Source organism: Aphelocoma coerulescens, chromosome 7, assembly GCF_041296385.1.
Source record: "Aphelocoma coerulescens isolate FSJ_1873_10779 chromosome 7, UR_Acoe_1.0, whole genome shotgun sequence".
NCBI lineage: Eukaryota > Metazoa > Chordata > Aves > Passeriformes > Corvidae > Aphelocoma > Aphelocoma coerulescens.
In genome coordinates this window covers 20,321,584-20,342,377 of record NC_091021.1, presented here as the reverse complement: position 1 = coordinate 20,342,377, position 20,794 = coordinate 20,321,584, and the positions used below count along the sequence as shown (strand labels likewise).

Sequence of the window (20,794 nt, the reverse complement as noted above, 5' to 3'; positions counted from 1 at the left end):
TTTAAAGTTCTGTTTGGCTCCATTTTGTGATATTACAATTTCAGGGGGCAGGAAAAAAAACTACCATGGTAGTATCTCCCTTCAAAGCACAGTATTCAGGCATCCTCATTCCATAGTCATATCTTGCCTACATCTACAGTTTGAATTCAATTAAAAGCTTTTAATTGGTCATCCTTCCAAACATTTCAGAACTATTATTCATTTTCCGATACACCTAGAGATCTATTGTCCTAACATAATTTTAGTCTGACACAAAAGTCAATTACACTAATTGTTCAGTAGGAATTAACCTCTTATGCATCATCAGATTATTACTGTTGCTAGGTTCATTTTGCAAAGATCTGTTCCTTTCCTTTATCTGTACATAAGCAAAGCTAAGCACCAGCACTCGTGAGTCTCAGTACTGACTGGGAAATAACTACTTTATTGGAATGAAAACACATAAATATTGAATGTACTGCTAAACTTAGAATATTGAAATAGGCTGCAAAAAGACAGGTCACCTTCACCTGTGGGATTTTCTGATTAAAAATACCTTTGCCTTAAACACAATTATTACTAAAGTGAATGGTTATCTGTGTATTGACAGATATTAAAATGACATCTAAAGAACTTTTCATCAGATTTCAAAGTTGATGCCTCTGAGGTCATTCTTTGGATATGCCCTCATATCTCCATTTAAAACTCACTTATGCACATCAATTCAGAAAATGGAGTGATCTGGACGATTTGAGAAGCATGTGTATGTGCAGCAGCCAGCTCAGGTGTTTGTGAGAGTGTGCTGCAAGATAAGCTCCGAGGGGGAATTCTAGGGGAGTTCTAGGTCAGCTGGAAGAGGGGTGAAATCTGACTGTGAGAACAAGGAAGAGATGTTGGAAGGAAGAAGGATAGGCAATTTTTTTGGTACTGGATAAAAGTAGTCTTGCTGATTTGAGCAAAGAAATGTTTTCTTACGCTCAAAAAATCTTATTTTTATGTGAGGAAAGCTTCATTAGTGGTGTGGAACTCATGGTCTGCTTTCCCTCTGAACTGAAATTACAGCAAAGCCCTGGATTTTGACAGCTCATGTCAGAGAAGAATCCTGAGACAAAGTGAAGGAAGAGATGGGGGCAGGCAGATCTGGCAGTGGTGCTAGAATTCACACTTTTTTCTAGACGATTTGAAGGACTAGGTGTCTGTACTCTCTCCCCAAGAAGCAACCACAAAAACTGAATTGGAATAATAATACAGACACTTAGGAAACTCATCAATAAAACAGAAACATTCACTGGCGGGTTTACCTGCATGGCTTATCAGCCATCCTGCCAAAGCATTTCCTGAAACTTCCCTGAAATGTCCTAGATGGAAATTATCTCCATATATGATGCTGCCAAGTTGTTTGCTTCCTTTAAATTGATGTGGCATTTTCCACAGCATTATGTTTGACTTATGATTTTATTCAGCAGAGAAATGTCAGCACAAACATGAGAAGCTGTGCAATTAATTTTTCAGGAAGGGCAAATACAGCCAGTGAGGTGAAAAGAGCAAGTTAGCATAACACATAAAAGCAGGATGACAAAACTCTGAAGTATGGCATGGGCAGAAGTCTGTGTCTCAGTATTCAATAGCCTGATGGAAAGTATGATGATACAGGGAAGAAAATGGAAGCCATCTAAAATAAACTGCAGCAGGGCAGACAAAATAGTGATGTTACAGGAGCAGTATACCTACTATTTGAAGTAATTCTGTGTGTGCCTAGACCACCATGCATACAGTTCTGTAGCTATAGCTATACTAAAGTCTGCTGTAAAGTTTAGTGGAATCAATTGCAGTTTTCCTCTTACAGTGTATCTCTAGCAAGACACAGCAATGAGATAAGGAATCAGAAGCAAAAACCTACGTAAAACCAAAAAGGTTTTCTTCGGGCAGGAATGCAAAGCCACAGTCCTAACCTCAATCTTGTTGCTGATGAGTCGTGTGCTTTCTGACGCTTTTCCATGCCACATTTACGCCTGTTTGCTGTACCCGCATTCAGAGTAAAGTCATTGAATGTTTGAGGGTCCTTTCACCCGGGACAGTCCCCCTCCCGGTTAAACGCCTCAGCCGGGAGGGCCGGGAGCAGCGATCCGGGCAGGGGTCACTCGCGGGAACCGGACTGCGGCAGCCGACCCCGGTCCGCGTGGCTGTGCAGAGTTCATAGGGAGCTTTTCACTGCTGCCACCTGCCTATTCCAATCGGGCGACAGCCTTTCCAGGTTCGCCGTGAGCCCAGCTGGGCGGTGAAGGGGCCGGTGGGTGACACGGCGCGAAGCCGCCAGGGCGGCGGGGCCCCGGGCCGGCGCTGAGGCGAAGGTTATGCCCGGTGGGTACAGCGCTGCTGCCTCGGCAGCCTCGGCCGCGGTGACCGCCTCTGGGACGGGGTCTCCGCTCCGTCGGGCCGCGTCTCTTCAGTTTCGAGCTTCGGTGAGGTCTTTTGACAGGGGAAAGGGGCGGGGGAAGGCGGCTCCAGACCGCCCGGCGGGGCCTCGAGCAGCGGCGGGCGCGGGCGGGAGCCAATGGGGGCCGGCGCGGCCGTGTGACAGGCGGGGCGGCCGCTGCCCCCGCCGGGCGGGGAACCGGCACGGCGCCGCTTCGCAGCATCATCCGCGGGTGCGGGGCTGACACACGCCTCCATCCTCCTCTCTCCCGGCAGCCGCTCACACGCGCCTCGCCGCGGGCGGAGCGGAGCGAGGGGCGCCGCGGCAGACAAAGCAAAGATGGCAGGGATCCTTGCCTGGTTCTGGAACGAGCGGTTCTGGCTGCCGCACAACGTCACCTGGGCGGACCTGCAGAGCACGGAGGAAGCCGCCTTCCCGCAGGCGGAGGACCTCTACCTCGCCTTCCCCCTGGCCTTCTGCATCTTCATGATCCGGCTGCTCTTCGAAAGGTAACGCCGAGCCCCCCGCGCCGCTCCGGGCTTGGCTGGGCTGGGCGGGCCCAAGGGCAGCTGAGAAGCCTTGTCAGCCCAGCGTCTTCCCCCGCCGCTGCTTCTCTGCCGGCCTTACCGGGCCCTTACGTTCTCCCTGCCCCCTCGGTCGGTCACGTAGCGGGCTCGATGCAGGAAGGTGGGAGGTTCGGGAGGCAGCCGGCGCGCCGTTCCCACTGCCTGCAGCGCGGCCCGGCGCGGGCGCTAGGAGGCGAGGTCTGCCCGGGAATGGGCGCAGCCCTCCCGCCACCTGCGCTGGCCGCGGCGGGCGGGGGTAGAAGGGCACCTGCGCGGATTGGGGCGTCTGCTGGCGACCCACGGGCTGTGGCGGAGTTCTGTCCGCCCCTCTCAGGGAAGCTCCGCAAGAAGCGCGGTGGCGACGGGCCGCGGCGGGAAGCGGTCCCGGCAGGAGAGTTTGCCCATGCGCCCGCCGCAGGGCCGCTTTCCAGAGAGTTACCCCGGGCGAAGCCCGCGCTGCGTCCCCTGCGCGGCGGGGGGCTGGGGGCCGGCGGCGGCTGGTCAGCGTGAGCCTCAGGTGGGAAGGGGCGGTTCTTGGGGAGAGCAGCCCGGGGCAGCGGGGCTGAGCAGAGTTGTGCGTGGCCAGTGCAGATGGTGTCAGTGAGTGGTCCGTGTTGAGTATCGGAACACTCCCGGGGCTGTCCGGATGTGAGAGCTCAGTGATGAAACGCGCCAGACACTGTTAATCTCTGAACCAAACTCACCGCTCTTCGAGGTTGCTGAACTCAAAACCCACGTCTCACAAACACATAAATACGTATATATGTATACTTAAACACAAGATGTCAGACTAGCGATCGGTCAGCAGTGACTATATTTTCGGTATAGTTTCCGTGCGGGTGCTGGGCAGGGGCCGCCTGTCACGGGGAGGCAGCTGAAGCCAAGTGGGTGCTCACTTGCGCACGCTGCTGCGCCGCCTGACAAAGGTGGTGTTCCCTCAACAGCAGAGAACAAAAGAACGATTCCTTATGCCAACACCTACGTGTTTTCAGTGTTGTCTTCCTAGGCATGCTATTAGGGTAGTCAAGGAAGATAAAGGAAAACCGGTAGTTACAACATGCCAGAGAAGGGCTGTAAAGATGCTTTAAAAATGATAAAACAGCTGATCTGCCAGGTACCACTTCACATTTCCTAAGAATTCCCTCTCCCTGGTTAGAACTTGCCTGTGTTCCTAGCTTGGTTGAGAGGACCATGGTTGTTTAGCAAAGCAAGCTGTCACGGTCTGTTGTTAACTTCTGTGTTGCTTTACAGATTTACTGAACAAGACAGCAGAAGTTGTCATCTGCCTGAAAATCTGAGGTTGTGAAAAGTTAATTGGAACAGTTGAGTTAAATACTGCAATATAGTTACAACTGGAGTAATGAGTACAATTACAAGTCTTTAGATGATGTCAAATAATTAATTTTTTTCTTTGCAATCTGTATGATGTGTACGTTTGAGTGTTGAAAGTGAGTGCATGATATTGCACCTCTTGCCATCTGAACTGCAATATGCATCACAGCAGGACTGTGTTTTGGTGGAGGAACAGTTAGTCAGAAAGACAGTTTCAGCCTCAAGTAAAATTCACATTTCTGCTAATTCTCATGTGGCTGTTGTTAGCATTGTAGAAGGTACTCTGATTATGTAGTAGTTTGTATCCACTTACTCTGGTTATTTTTCTTAATTCATTTAAAGTAATTTTTAATTTTGCAATTATATTTTTAAGTGTTATACATACGGATGAGAAAATCAGTACTTTTAAAAATTCTCTTGTGCTCATTAGACTGATTTTGAAATTTATATCTAGAAATATGTTCTGCCAGCCTGATTGTAGGTGACAGACCACCAAAAATGTTTTATTAACAATTACTTAGGTATGTATTTTTTCCTTTTAAAATTAAAATAAATTTCAATACTCCACTGTGAGAGTAGGATCAGGCAGTTTTGTGTGGGATTAATCTACATGGCACGGTACGGTAGTGATTTTTCATGTAGAGCATTTTGTTAAAGCAGGCCGAGCAAAAGCAACTGGACCTGTTTCCACTGATGAAAGCAAGGGGATTGTATATGACTTCGAATGGAGGAATGATCAAACCTTATTATTGCTTGTTGTTAATTGTTTTTTTCAGATTTCTGTGCTTTGGTTGTTGGGAGCTACAGAAATGCTTCATGCATATCATGAATTAAAGATCTGCAATTATACAAGATTTAGAAGGGGGAAGAGACAAATATCTTTAAAATTGATTTTTTTTTTCTTTCTTCTGTGTATGAAAATGTTTTTCTTTCAAAACTGGAGTTGTGGGTGACTGATGTACATGCTGCATCCTGCAACATGCTCTTGCAAATGTTTAGTAGTTGCAATGGTAGCAACTGAAGAAAAAATAAAAGTAGATTCTGTAATACATTTTAAAAAACTTGGAGATGTATTTTAGATCTATGTCTATACTGTAGTATTTGTAACATCAATGTATTCTCTGTTTTGTTTTATAAGATACCCTAACTCTAATACAGGTGCTCTTGTAATTCTGTATACTGGTAGGTAAGCAGACACAAGGTGTTAAAAATCTGATTACATGTTTCATATCCATTATTTTCAGACTGCTTCATAGCAGCTGAAAATAATGGCTGCTGGAGTAGTGTGGTTTACTTCCTGTGCTTCATAGAAAGGGTCACTAACTTCATGAATCCTCACATCAGTAAGAAATATGGTTTGGGGGAGTTGGACTTTACATGTCTTTGCTTACAAAGTTCTTGACATGTTTGGGGAATGCAACTTGCAATGCTAAAAGTTGACATACCTGTTTATATTCTATATACATATGTATTTGTGTGTACATATTTGTAGGTGGAATTGAAATGATAGAACCTGGAAATTTTGTTCTATACATATACACGTATTATTTACGGATTATATTACAAATCCTGTGGGGATTTTTGTTGTAGTTGTTTTGTTACTGGTTTGGTGAATCAGCTAACCAAGACAAGAAAATAATCTAGACACTTCCTAATTTTTTTTTCTCCTTTCAAATGAGCTACTTTTTATTGACTGCCTTGTCCTGCTATCCCTGACCAGCCCTATTGAATGAAAGTGTAGATTAGAACATTAATTGTGTGCTCAATCGCTTCAGCAAGTGGATCTGATGATGATGAGTGCTCCTGAAATAAACTTTGGTGTGAGGTATAATCTCATAGACATGAGATTTAGTCGATATATCTAAGTCTAGGTTATCATAGTTATGGATGAGGTGTTAAAATACTTTAATAGCCTTTTCTCTTTTTCCTTCCTTCTCATTCATCTCTTTCTTTAAGCACAAAGTACATTTTAGAAAACTATAATAGCTAAGCATAAAGATAGTGTTACCTAGTAATTTGGAAGACGGCAGGAGTTTAGCAATGCAGTGGTAATGTGGGAACATATTTCACCATAGTATGTATCCATTTTGTGTGTCTTACTACGTTTTTTAAAGGCATGTAAGCAATTAAGGATACCCCCTGTACTATACAATGCCTTCAGATAATATAAGTGCTCAGTAGTCTCTATCTCCCTGGATCCTTTCCAGTTCTAGTGTGGGAAGGACAGGTTAAAGCTAAAGTGAAACTGGTCTTACTAATAGCAGGGTGTTGTAGTTTTGATTGCCCTAAAGAAGATAAAGAACACTTGTTATTCTGGGCAAATACAATTTTTCTTCTTTTGTTTGTGGGATAACATGGCTCTTCTCCCTCTGCACTAGGCATCATTGCTCAGAAGCAGCATCCTTTCCTAAACTGCTAAACATGTCTTCTGTGAGTGTGCACTTATACAAAAGCAACATTCACTCAGCAATTGGCATGCTTGTTGGACACAATGAAAGAGGGTAACACTTCTGTTTTAGAGACTTCTTTCAAGGGAGAAGTTGACTGAATAATCCAAAAGGAGTTCCAAATAAACAGATTTCTGATGTGGTCCAGCAATCTTCTGAGTCAAGTACTCTGATATTACTGCTTTCTTCACACTTGGCTCATCTATTCAAGTCACTCATATTTCTTCTTTGCACTATAGTTGCACTATATTTTATTTCCCTCATCTTGTGAGCAGCAGTTTGGGCTCAGATCTAATGAGATCATTCCATGAATCAGCAAACTAGGCTTATACTGCTTTTATTGTCATCTGGCCTTGATGGGGAGCAGTTCTCAAAGGTGACGCTGATATTCTGCAGTTGATGGAATGGCTCATAAGGTCAGAGATAGCTTGATTATATGTAGCAACAGCCCTCCACTGCATTGAGTTGAACTGAACCAGCCACATCATTCACTATTACTCCGGTCAAGATGCTGTAGACATTGAGGCTTTTATATGAAACTTTGCTGTTATAATGATAATTCAGCCTCAAAGGCAACCTCAGCTGACTCTCATTTAATATGACACAGTAGAATTCCTAGTGGGTCTGGGTGACATGATACAAGGACTGTATGGGCATGTATATATATTTTTTGCTAACTATAAAAATGCATTCTGATGACAATACATACAGTCTTAAAAGTGTTTCTGGTGTGTAGTGAACACATACAGATTTGATTTTTGTACTCCCTAGGACATCTAGTATCAGTGAGTTTTTACAACAAAAAGGAGGCTAGACAGGATACAAATTTTGGAAGAGAGTGTACAAACTTGCTGTACTTCCAGCAGCCCAAAACCTCATCTGGGGAGGTTGGGTGGGGCACTGATGGTTATTTCTGTCAAAAACTTTTTGTAGGCTGTAATATTTATAGATTTTTTGCTTACCTCCTTGTGTGTTAGGCAAAATCTGATCATTCAGGTGTAATTCACTTGTGTGTAAGTGGATGCATACGTTCACTGACAATAACTTTCTCAGTTCTTTCTCTGGTTTTTTTTATAATTTATTTTTTTCATAAGATGACCTGTAGGGCTTTTCCTTATTGTGCGATTACTACTTACTAAGTGCTTAATTCCATTGAAATTGAATAGGATATTGAAATTGCTAACTTCTATGAAAAGACAGACACGGAAAGAAAATAACTTAAAAAACTATTTCTTTTCAACTCTAAACCAATTTCTTTTTAAAAACTAACAGTAGAGCCTTTGCAGTAAGTAGCTGTAAAATGCATTTATATCTTTCTGGTTGTACTATCCATTTCTCTGTAATTCTTTAAGTTACTACTTTTCTGTCATTTATCTTTTTCTTTATAGAACCAGATTTTGTTTCCTAGGGTTGGAGGGTTGAGCTTCAGCCACACATGCAGATACTTCCCAACAAAATGATTGTTGTACCTGGAGAGCTGTTGTCTATCTTGGCCTCTCTGTCTTACCAGCTCAGACCAGTGCAGGGTATGCTCACGCAAGCTAGTCCTGCTAGTCTGGCTGGTGCACGCCTCTGTTGTGTAATGTGGTCGTGTGTTCACACATCAGCTTAGAGTGTTCCTTTAAAAGAAGGTGGAGTGGATAAAATGCAAATAGTTTGAATGTCCTTTGTGTAGGGCCATTTACAGATGTGCATTAGTGTCAGTCTTAAAATTAGGAGTTAAATGGGAAATGCATGCTGAGCTCCAGAAGAGAATGCCATTAAACTAATTCCTAAAATATCCATGTGAGAGAAGTATGACAGCTAAACCACAGCTCTGCCAATGGAAAGATTTCAATGGCAGGTCACTAGTGGGTGCTGGGAGCCTATTACTGAGGCAGAGCCACTGTTAGTGGGGTTTTGGCTGAGTGCAGGTTCCAGTTACTGGTAGGAACTCCAATTTGGTTCCTGGCTGGATTCTTGTAACCGTGCAATTGGATCCAAATTACCTGTGTATCTTTTTGCTGCTCCTACTTCTGCCTCTGTCCCTGATTAACAGGCATTTGCTAAGGATTTGTTCTTGGAAAAATAAGAGCCTCTGGTATGCTGCATCTGCAGACCAGTGTCTTATTAGTCCATCCAAAATATTTAGTAAATGAACATTTGGGATACTGTGTTCCCTTAAATCTATCTTTGTTTCTGTCAACAGGGTTGACACCTGAGCTGAACAGTGTTTATTTGACCATATTTGGGGGGGGAGGAGGGGGAGGTTTGTTCTTTTTTTTCAATTTGTTAAATATCCCATGCCTGCAGTAGGTTGACAGTTTATTAGCATTTGGTGTTTCTATGCATGTCTTGAGGTGGTCTTGGAGTTTTGAGAAGGAAGTTAAAATTACAGCATTAAAGTATATAGCGTTTGTAAGTGATGTAACCTTATATAATATCCAGTAGTACACTTAAGACTGTAGTTGACGCCTTATGGACAATCAGGTGCATATGATGTGTATGAACAGTTCTTGGAGTTGTTCATCTAACAGCTTGATTGCTTGGTGTCTCCCACCAGAGTGACTTTCTTCACTCACTGAGCACTTACAGATTTTGGGGGAGATCCAGGTCAAGGGAAAGGAAGGGAAACATGCGAGTCTGATCATTTGAAACAGGAGGAATCACTAGTGTCTTGCTTTAAGGTGAGCAGTTTCTGGCAATCAGATGGGCTGAGAACTTCTGTCCTCTGTGAAGAAGTGCTTTTAGCACATAGTCCTTATCGAAGACTAACTCTACACCATATGGCATCCACCAGTTTCTGGCAATTCCTTTCTGGTTATTCTGAAGTAGTCAAATTGCAGCCAGGGTGGGAGAATGGGAGAACTGGAGTCTTTAGCACAGTCAGTTGTAATCTTAGGGATGGTTTTCAGGTGGACCTGTAACACAAGCTGTGACTTCTGCACAAAAACCAGAGACTAAACTGTAATTTTTTTTTTCCTATGTAGTTACTACATCTCTTAATAGCAAATTCTGCTGTTAAGCTTTAATGTTTCTGAGCAATTGTAAAGCTTCATGTAACTATTACTGATGTAGCACAATCAAATTTTAACTCTCAAGGTAATTTTACAATTACTAAGAAAGTTTCAGAATTGTGAAGGAGTGTAACATCCAGTTAACGATGCTATGTGTTTTTTAATATGTAAGATACCTATATATTTGTATATTGGCTATTAATCCAAGTTATTTTTTGCACAGGGAAGAATGAAATGCTAAGGTTCTCCAGACTACCTTGTATTATGAAGTATCTTTCAGGTTCACTAACCTAAAATTCATTTTAATGTTGTAAATGATGCACTTTAAAGTTTGATCTGAAATGTTGAAAAGCCTTCTTTGCACTCACAGGTCACACTAAGATAGTTAAAATACCTAAATCACTTGCATTTTTTCTCAGTGCAAGTTCAGTAGAAGTTTCCTTTTAGTAATATCTTTGTTGTATTGGTTTCTCCTGTATGGATGAGGGCTATAACCTATAGTACTATATTAAAAAAATAAATCTAGCTGACATAGTGCACACTGTTGCACAAACAGAGGTTAGCGCTTGGAATGTATTCATTGGCATAAAATCTTACATTCTTGAGGCTGTTTGAGTATTTGTGCATGCAGTAATGTTATCATTTGCAAAAGCTGGTAGCTCTATTTTTATCAGTAGTGAAATAACATTACGTATGGTGTCATCACATCTACTCACTGCCCATTTGTCATCCTTTGAGATAAAGTTAGTATTTTTTAGTTCCACAATCAGAAAGAGAAAAAGGCTTAATAGAAATGTTGCTGAAAACCTCGCTTCAACATTGGGATTTCTTCACTGCCTTTTCACCTCTGCTCCTGACTGAATTCAGTTTTATATGACATTGTATAGATACCTGAACTTCCACTGGGACTGTTGTTTACCATGTCTGTGGGACTCCCATCTTTTCACTGAGAAGGGAGTGAAAGCGAAGACTACTCTGTTTATACTCTTCTATGGTGTTTGACAGAACTTTAAACTATGAGAAGTGCTTTTGCACCAATACTGTCTACCTTGAAATGGTACAAACAAGCTAAACTGCCTAGGCTAATGAGAGATGCTTTCCTGCACTGGCAGGGAATTGCTTATTTGGAAATAAGACTGCTCTATAGCTCAAAATAAAGAGCCTACTCGAAAGCAGTTCCTGATCACAGAAGTAATGGGAAGGAAGATCAGGGTGTTATGTTGTAATATCCCTTGTGTTCGCTGTTCCTCATGTCTGTTGTGACTGTGTGATGTATCTATTGCTGAGATGCAGTTGCCTCCGTAGCTGGAGATAGACTGCTTGGTGTACTTTTATTAATGGGACTGCTTGAACAGGACATGTTCCTTAAGATGCACAGAAAATAGCCTTGAGGTGGCAACTGCTGAAACTTTGTAAGTGGGCAGCATAAATGCAGAATGCTAGTTTAAACCAGTGGGCATTACAGTGTGACAAAGCAGACAAAATTAAATCTACATGAAATGAAAGTGAGTTCAGAAATTTTTGGGGTGGTGGGTGAACTCAGCCTCTCAGAAGTTGACTGTCAGGGCTGTGGCTCTCCTGAGCTCTGCTATAGCAAATGAGACCAGTGCTTTGTCAAGACCAGAATCCCCCTTGCAACTGGTAAGACCAGTTGCTTCTGTTGAAAACAAAGTCTAGGAAATGAGTGTGTCATGAACGTGTGCTTGTTGACAAGCTTTTCTGCATTTGTCCATTAGATTTTCTTAAACTTCCTACTTCAATACTTGTGGTTGTCCAAAGCATACTTCTGGATGAGATGATTAGGTCCAGTTGGGTATAATTAATTCCTGTTATGGGCATCATGTTAGAAAAAAACTGTTGAGAAAAAGAAAAGCAGGTGGTTAGACCACGAGCAGAAACATGTTGTGTATATATTGAAGCAATAATTGGTGGTAATTGAGTGGTTGATTCTTATCTGTCAAGTTTTCCCACACAGTAGTATGAGAGAAGGGTGAGAACTGATATGGTAAGAGAGTAGCCTGAAAATATGATCAGTTGCAGTGCCAAACATTTCCCAGTATTACAACACTTGTACTAAATTAACAGTGATTGCATTGCTGTGATGATGACAAATTGAACTGTAGATGGAGTCCTGGGAGTTCTGGTGGACAAAAATTCTTCTTAGTGGTGTACAGTGAAAGGACAAGAGGCAAGAAGCATTTGATATGCAGGAAATTCTGTTTAAACATAACAAACTTTTTCTTGGGATGGTGCTGAAACACCTGTGACAGGTTAGCCAGAGAGGCTGTGGAGTCTCCAGTTGCGGATGTACTCAAAAAGCATGAGCATGGTCCTGTACTAATGGACCATCCAGCAGACTTGGTGATCTCCAGAGGTCTCTTCCAACCTTGGCGTTTGTGTGAAATCATAAACCTCACTGAATGACATCAGTGCAGGCCTCTCCTGAGAGCTATGTCTGGATGAAGTTTGTAAACTGTGTTGGAAAATTGAATAGGAGAGGATTAAGTTGAAGTTCACTGTAAGCCTACAGAAAAAAAATAGGACAGAGCATGTAACTTTTGATTGAATGGACATCTGGATTTTCTATTTTCTGTGGGATGGGTCTTTTGATTTTACTGTAGTCTGATGTGTGAGCAGATGGAATGCAAATTGAGAAATAGATGTGGACCTCCTCTATCTAAGACAGGAAATACCTTATGGGTACCCAAAATGAAGTCTGAGTTGCTTTGAAATAAACACATTCTGTTCTTTTCTAGGATCGATGCTTTGAGTCTCCTACAGCATAAAATTTGATTTTAACAGGCCATTTTGAGGATAATTTTAGTTTTGTTCCCCTTAAGTTGTTTCTTCTCAATGCTGAAATATCTTTAAGATAATTTTGGTTCTGAAAAAATTCACAGGGAGAGGTACTTAGACAATAGAAAACAGAAATCACATGCCTTACTGGAAAAGATTTTATTCCTGTTGTGTTCAAGATAATAAGAGTAAATCAGACTTACGGGGAAAAAAGAGAGAAGCCAGTCTTTAATTTCACATTCACTAATTCTTTATTTTGGTAATAAAATGCATAGTTGAAAATTTATTAGTATGTGTGTGTGACAGAGGATAATTTATATACCACAGTGGCATCATATCACTCTGATACAATGTGCTTTTTTCTATTTTTTTAAAAAATATCATTACATTAAAAATAGTTATAAGGAGTGAATGTAAAATATTGACTAGTCTAAAAAATGAGATATTTCAAAATGTCACTGGTTGGGGCGATAATGAAACAGTTTGATATTTGACACAAGAAACACATCCTATCTCCTAATTGGAGGTACTGTCATGTGTGCTAATCTGGAATTGTTATTTTCTAGAGCATTTATAGGAAACATGAAAAATACTTGGTTTTCTTCCAGTTTGGAATGAAATGGAAAGTTAGAAATATCAAAATTTCATCAGGAACAGATGTCCTGACTTTCAGCCAACTCTGATAAATGGGTTTGGTTACCAAGACAAGGATGTAGAGATAAAAATTAGATCTCCATAGCATTGCCAGCCTCCAGAAGCATACATTCTTCACCAGGATTAACTAGTTTGTATCTATATGCATGATGCACAGGAAGTTTCATTTTTCTGTTTTTCTGTTTATTTGTTTGTGTTTTATTGGAGGAAAAAATTACCTCTTGTTAGAGTCATGGCAAGAGTGTGAAACTCTAGGCTGACATTTACCTTCAGTTGTCAAGATGAAAAGTGCACTAGCAGAAATAGAACACTTCTTGCTTACTCTTCTGTTGAGAGCTGACTCCAAGGTTTGAAGAAAACCTAGCAGTTTGTATCCATCACATAAAAATTACTTGTGTTTTGCCTTGTTTCCCAGTGGGAATATTCAGGTGTAACACCACAGTGGTTTAGAGCTTTAAATACTAATAACAAATCTCCTAAGTTGTCTCAAAGGAAGGAAAAGGTCAAATTTACCTTGAAGCATCTGCTTTTACACTTATTTTTAAGGGTTCTCAGGGGTTTCAAGCTGATCCTAATTTTATCAAGAATCTTTCTCAGTTTGGTGAAAAACAATGTATTGGTCAAAACCCTTCACATGTTTATCAGGAACAAACTATAGCTTCCTTCACATTTTCTTTCTGTAAAGTCCTGTATCTATGCCAGGAAATATTTTTTTAAATGGTTTGAAAATAACCCAAGTGAATTGACTAAGAAAATGACATCTGCTAAATAATCTGCCATCCTCTTCCAGCTCTCAGACTAGAGCACAGAACATTGGGAGACTATATGCAGAGAAGGAGGTAGCTGTCAAAGCAAGGATATTGCCAACTATGTGGTCCATGAAGTGATTCTTTGATTTCAGTCCTCCATATCCAGTGTTTTGTGTACAATATGCAAAGGACTTCTGCTTTCCTTGAGTACTTGTGGCTGACTTGAGATCTTGACCACAATAAGAAGGTGTCACTATGGATCTTGTTTGACTTTTTTTTTTTGTTTGTGGTGGTGGGTTTCTGTCTTGGGGAAAGCTTGTTGGAATGAAGAGCCAAGGCAGTGGTATCCATCATGTTACCTTTTCTTCTTGTTCTCATGTAGAAATTTCATATAAAAAGCTAGATTGGTTCATTTTCATATATAATAACAATCTTGGGAATCCAGGTATTACCAATTGCATCTTGTCCTCTTTTTCAGACTTATATTAACTTCACTTTGGGCTACTGTGAACCTCTTGCAAAGCTTTAGGTCTGCCTGGTGCACATGGACTGGTAAATCTTAAGTCATACATGACAAAATAAGCGTCAGGGATTTTCATGCTCCCTGCCCAGTGACTCATAGAGTTTCCTGTGAAACATCCTGGAGTCCATACATCAGACTCTAGTTGTTCTTCCAACATTAGCATTTGTTTTCCTAGATGAATTTTAATGTAAAAAGGGCATTGATTTTGTGAAACTGTATTACATGCATGAAGAGAGTTTTGTCACGCAGTTTTATTGGATTATTTGCATACAGTGAGGTCTGCTGGTGGTGTAAATTAGTTTCTTTGGGGGTGGTCAAACTGATTTGAGGATCTGTATTACACTTAAATATAATTTATTTACTCAAACATCCTGAGTCTGATCTTCTGTCAATATAAATCAGAAATCAGCTTTTGCTGAGTTCTGGTGTTTTATCAGCATATAACTTCTGTGAAAGACCAGAAATTTTATGACATTTTGTATGTTCATGGGTAGCCATGGAGTTTTAGTAATTATAGTGATCTAATCTAGTATTTAGGTTGCTGTTTTAGTAATTAGGAAGCAGAAAAAATTCTATCTCTAGACATCTGTATACATACATATAAATATATTAAATAATATATTTTTATTTTGCATTGTGTTTTTCTTTGCTTGACTAAGTGCCACGTTTGCCCCCCTCTTCCATTTTTTCAGAACTAGTAATATAATTGCAGCCGTAAAGTATTAATTTTGTCAGAAAATCTCACACACAGAAGGTTAGTTAACATTTGATGTTAACAAGAATGACTTGCTCTTTTTTTCACAGAGTAAGAAGTGCTCCTGCATGCTGTAGGGTGATGGAACTGTAGGGTGATGGTGGAAGGGACAATGTGCTAGCCTTGCTGCTCCTTCCCTCGGTGCCTTTAACAAGAACATCTCTAATAGTGAGTAAAGACTGAGCCTGCTGCTCAGTGACAAGCTGCTGGTAAGCACTTTGTGGACCTTCCTGTGTCCTGCCTCAGTTCTACTCTTGCACAAAGCTACTTTATGGTGGAGAAGAAGGTCTGATACATCTGTGCAGTGGTTGTAGCTCCTGTCTATACATATAGGGTGGCTTGGAAATAGTATTCAGGCGTTGCCCTAGTAGGCAGTGTGCGGCAGCTGCATTGCTGTCAGTCCATGTGACAGGTAGCTTAATGTGAACCCAGGTGTTCTATGTAAACTGTAGTCACTGCCAGAATAACAATATAAGCAGCTATTAAGAGCTCTGAGTACAAACAAAAAGAAAAGTGTCATTCTTATGATGATGATCATCATCATGTTTGTTCCACATGTGATGATTTTGTGATTTAGAGAGTATAACTGGGTATGTATATATGTTGATATTATAACAGGCTGTAGTGGTGACCTCCATTACTGTCTCAACTAGTCTTCCACTCTGCTTCACAACAAGGCATTTTTGCCTTGCCTGGTAGTGCTGCAAATATTTGTCTATATTGAATGACATAAAGAGGCCTCTGAATGAGTACACTTGCATAATGAACACATTCATTGGATCCACCCTGTATTTTCTTTCAGCTTCCTTTCACTGAGCTCTCTTCAACTGAAGGCTTGGCCAATGTTCCCTCTCAGCTTTGCCTACAGAAGAGCAGTTATCAACCAGAAAACTTAATCACAGGAGTGGGCCTTGTGTCCTCCTGACCCTCCACACTTCTGGCCCATGGGAAAGTAATGAAAAGTATATTGGTCTGGTTTTGCTGTTGACATTGAAAGAGTGAGGCTCCGGACCTCAGAAGGTCTATGTTTGAGTATTACAGTCAAGCAGAGGACTAAAAGTTAGTGTGTTTGTGTTTTCTGTTGATTATTTTGAGTAATCTATTGTAGGGCCTGGCATCTTTTTTTTATAATATGAACATAACTACAGTAACTGCTTATTGGTTCTAAAAAGTTTTCATATTGTTTAGTGAGAACTATCACAGATAGCAAGAAGGTTTTAGAACTTAATGCAGTTCTGCTGAGCTCCTAAGCTCCTTTCCCCTTGGACTGTTTAGTCCAGTTTTATAGGTGCAGTTGCTTCTGTCCTGGAATAATTTCAGAATATGTTTGGGGTATGTGAGGATAGAGCAGAAGGAGGAAGATGGAAAATTTCACCTTCACACTGGAGTTTTATGGGATATTTTTTCCCCCTCTCTTAAATTAGATTTATACGTATAAGGTCTCAGTGATTGGTAGTGGCCATCAACTGTATGAAGCATCCACTTCTGAAGGAGCACCATTAATCAGTCCCATTCCTAGTTTGACAAGGACAGACCTGGAAGAAGATGAAATTAACTACAAAACATGCAGGGCTTGTGGGAATCCTTACCAGAAATCTGTTTTGGAGAACTCAAATCTTGAAAAAAGGCACTTTCAGCTCCAAGCTCTAGCAGCCACTGGAGAGTTAGCTTTTTTTGCTTCTTAACACCTTCTTAAATATTGTCTTGCCTGGAAATTTTCTAGCTTATTAGTTAAAAGAAACAAAAGCTACTCTTTATGATAGCAAAATGTAAGCTGTCATACTGTCTTAATTTTAATGGTATCACCTTGCTTTACCATCCATTTACAGGGTGCTCAGAAGAGTCATACACAGTCAGGGGTTTTTACTTTCTTGTTCCTTACCTCTGAAATTGTACTGAAAGCATAGAGTAACAATAATAGTACAGGGGATTATTTGCCTGTTTTGAAAGGGTGTTTTCAGACACAGGTTTATAAAGTAAACTTAATGCATATTGAGAAAGGTCTGAGCCATAAATAATATGATGGCTGGGTCACTGGCTGCATGTAATAAGACTGTGTAAAGGTGAAAAACCAGCAGAAGGAAATGCTGATGGTATTCTACACTAAGCGTGGTATAATGCTTCGCATGAGGACCTGTGAGTGGAGGAGGGCTGCTGTGTGTGGCAGTGCTCTATACCAAAGGGATGTGTCCTCTTTATTTGGCTAAAAAGAAATAAATTTTGGAGCTCATTAAAAATATGTATTTTAATAATGCTTTTGGACACCTGGATGGTATTTAGGACACAAAATTAAAGTTACTTACAAAGTTATTCTCTTGTAATAGTTGCAATTTTAATGAAGGGCTTTTTCCTCTTAGGCTTTATTTATGACAATAGCACACTAGTGGAATGTGCTTTAGCTCTCAGTTTATAGTTCTAGATTTAGATCTTTGTCCTGCAGCTGGATTATTTATGGTATAAACAAAATAGTAATAAAATGTAAGTTCTTTTGGTCCTACTGTAAAACAGGCTGAGTGAATTTGGTATTCCAAAGCCACTTAACAGTGCTAAAATAATGAGTAATAAAAGCAGAAATTGGAATACTTCTGTGCCATCAATAAATATTTGCATCTCGAATGACAGATCACGACAAGTCAACCCCCTCATGAGTGTGAGTAATGTAGATAATTTTTGTGGAGATGCAGTGCAGCAACCACATGACTTGTGGTGTGACAATCTGCTGCTCTTCAATATCTTGACACTTCTGTTGCTTACTTGAAATTTAAAGTTTAGAGAACTAATTACTCGCTAAATTCTTCCTGTACTTGCTATATAAAAATCATTAATGGAGAGGTTGAGGACCAGAGGGGGGAATGGGGCAGAGAAGTAGAATAGGAAGGAGCACACAGGTGTATTCTGGAGTGTGGGAGAGGGGGGTGGGACTAAAGATACAGTGTGTGGGGGGAAAACATGACCATGATGTAAGTCTGTGCACTTGGGTGGAATGTGGTGTAACCAGGAATGCCTGTTTGTTTGTGTCACCAGAAACAATATGTTTGCAACTATTTCCTTCAGATACACTTCTAAATTCAAAGGCAAGGAAGAGGCTTGATGTGTGTATGTTTTGTCTTCCTCAAGTTGTTCATGGAACAGACCTGAAAATTCTTAAGAAGAATTCAAATCTTACTCTTTTTTTTTTTTTTTTTTTTTTTTTGGCAGTAAGAAAGCCATAGTGTTTGTGTCATTGCAGTCCTGTCCCACATGGAAGGGTGTAGCATGCCCAGGCACCACCCCCATCTTCTTGCAGAATCTTTAATGAAGGCAGATGACAGCTAAGAGGTGCCAGCTGGCTAATGTGACCCAAAGTGATTATGGACTGGTGTCTGTTTATCTCTGCTGATGGCATCTAGAAATCTGTTATTTGGGAGGGATAGCCCCATTTCTTGTCTTTCCAAATTAAATCAATAATAACCTTCCAGGTTTGGTTGGAAAATGCAGGTGCTGTTACTTCTGGAAGATCTTAGTGATAGATCGGATCCTTATCATTCACCATGACCCTGGATGGTCAATGAGACCAGGAACAGGTATGAAAGTTAACTGAAAGGAAATACAGGAGATTTATGTTAAATGTCATTAGGGAAAGTGATTTGCATCTGTAGAGGTTAAAAGTAATATTAAAATGAGCCAATTTCTGTTTGGTGAGCTGAGAGTTCCAAGAACAGAGGAATTATAGCTGAGGTGACAAACCTCAGTATAGCCAAGAACAATGGGAGACCCTGAGCATGGAGCAAGTAGTTGAAATTTGAGTCTTGTGGGCCTTTTGCAGGAAAGAGAAATATTATTATTTGCAGTGAGTTGTCTAAAGTGGAATTTTCTTTCCCCATTGAAACTGCCTGACAAACTCTGCTGTTGGCAAACCAAGACTGATAAAAGGATTATTGATTTTAAGATAAAAAACATTTCAAATCAGCTAGGCATCCTTCATATTCTTAAGCTATCACAATACAAAAGTACTGCTTAAATCATCTAGGGAACCTAATAGTGTGCTACTCTTATGACTTGATTAGCGCTAGAAGTTTCTTTTATGGCATTAAGAATAATGCCAAATAATTGCTCTTGATTTATGCTGTATTGTAAGGAGGGATGTGTGCCTTGTGTGTGAGAGAAATGGTAATGTTCTCTAGTAAGCCAGAGCAGTTATGGTTGCCTGGATCATCTAGAAGCACAAAATGTTTTCAACAATTAATTTATAGACTGAGCAGATGTTCATTATGGCAAGAACCAAATAAAAGACAAGACCTGTTCCCTGAAAGACTCATAGGTATTTTCCCAATAACTGAGGCTTAGGAAAAAAAATCTGCAAATTTTATTTCCTTATTGAGAAACACCTCTTTCATAAGGGAGATATTCTGTTAAGTTTGTCATTAGACTATCAGTCATAAGATGCGATTAATGATCTAACAGAAGGAATTTAAACAATTGAAAAAAATCACTTTCTTTACTTAATACAGTTTGAATGTTCTTGAGAGCTATTGTTAAATTGTATAAAACATTTGTTTGAGTAGCTTTTTTAATAAATGGAGGAAAAAGTAATTTCCAGCTTGATTTATGTAATTTCAGCTGGTATTTTAGAAGTAAAAATAAAATTTGCATCATATAGGAAGCAAACCTAGTTGACAATGTTGTTCTGCTAGACATCATTAAAGAACGGCACCCGTTTCTGGTTGAATTGTGGAACAAGAAACCATACTAACGGAAATGAAGTTTCTCAAGTTATTGAACAATTTATCTGTTGAATAGAATGGTGAAAAAACACCTTTTTGAATCTCAGACTATGTTTCTCGTTTTGGGGCAGTATTTAGAAATGAAAGATTAAAGAAGGAAGTATCATTTAGGTAAATACAGACATACTATCTCACCACTATTCAAAGGATTAACACAAAGTGAGTTTTGCATTTTTCTAGAAGCAAAAGATCTGTTTTAGACCATCATGCATGAGCACATCTCAAGGAGAAATACTGAGCATTAGGGTACAGGCTTCAAAACAGAGTAAGTATGCTGAATGTTGCTACCTGACAATGTAGTGATTCCACAATGTTTTTACTTTGGCAATTCTCTTACAAATGCTTGTTTTTCCCTACCTTGCTTTGTCAGCTCCTCATATCTACCTCAAGAATTTAATCACTGCCATTTCTTTGCTTACTTTCTGGTCCAGTATACATTCAACAGAGGGCTCAAATTCCAAATGTCTTCCTGGGTTCAGGTCCAAGATGCTTCTCCCCCTCTAAACGTGTCACTGTCAAAAAACCTAATGAAACAAACATGAACCAACCAGCTAAGAAGAAAGCCCAAACCTTTTCCTTAGGATTTCCATAGTTGTTTATCTGAGGTACTGAGGCAATAATTGTTTATGGCTTGCTAAGTTAAGGGTGAAAAATTATTCAAGATAATGAAAGTTCAACTGTAACTGCTAGAGATAAGATACTACTCAGAAACAAAGGCTAAATGGGACTGATTTAGATGAGTTATGTGTAGCATAGCCTTACCTTCAAAGGAATATAGCCAAAGGCAGGAAGAGTAAAAATAAAAAAAACATCAAAGAC

General features: G+C 40.3%; 1 protein-coding gene across 2 annotated transcripts in view; it reads left to right on the top strand.

Annotated features, from left to right (window-relative positions):
- The first annotated feature begins 2,520 nt into the window (after positions 1–2,520).
- Positions 2,521–20,794, top strand: part of CERS6 (ceramide synthase 6) — a 112,981-nt gene continuing 94,707 nt past the window's right edge. For both annotated transcript variants that reach the window (XM_069020744.1, XM_069020743.1), the window contains exon 1: positions 2,521–2,904. In XM_069020744.1, coding sequence (XP_068876845.1) covers positions 2,735–2,904 — 170 coding nt within the window. In that variant the 5' untranslated portion in view covers positions 2,521–2,734. The remainder of the gene's footprint in view (positions 2,905–20,794) is intronic.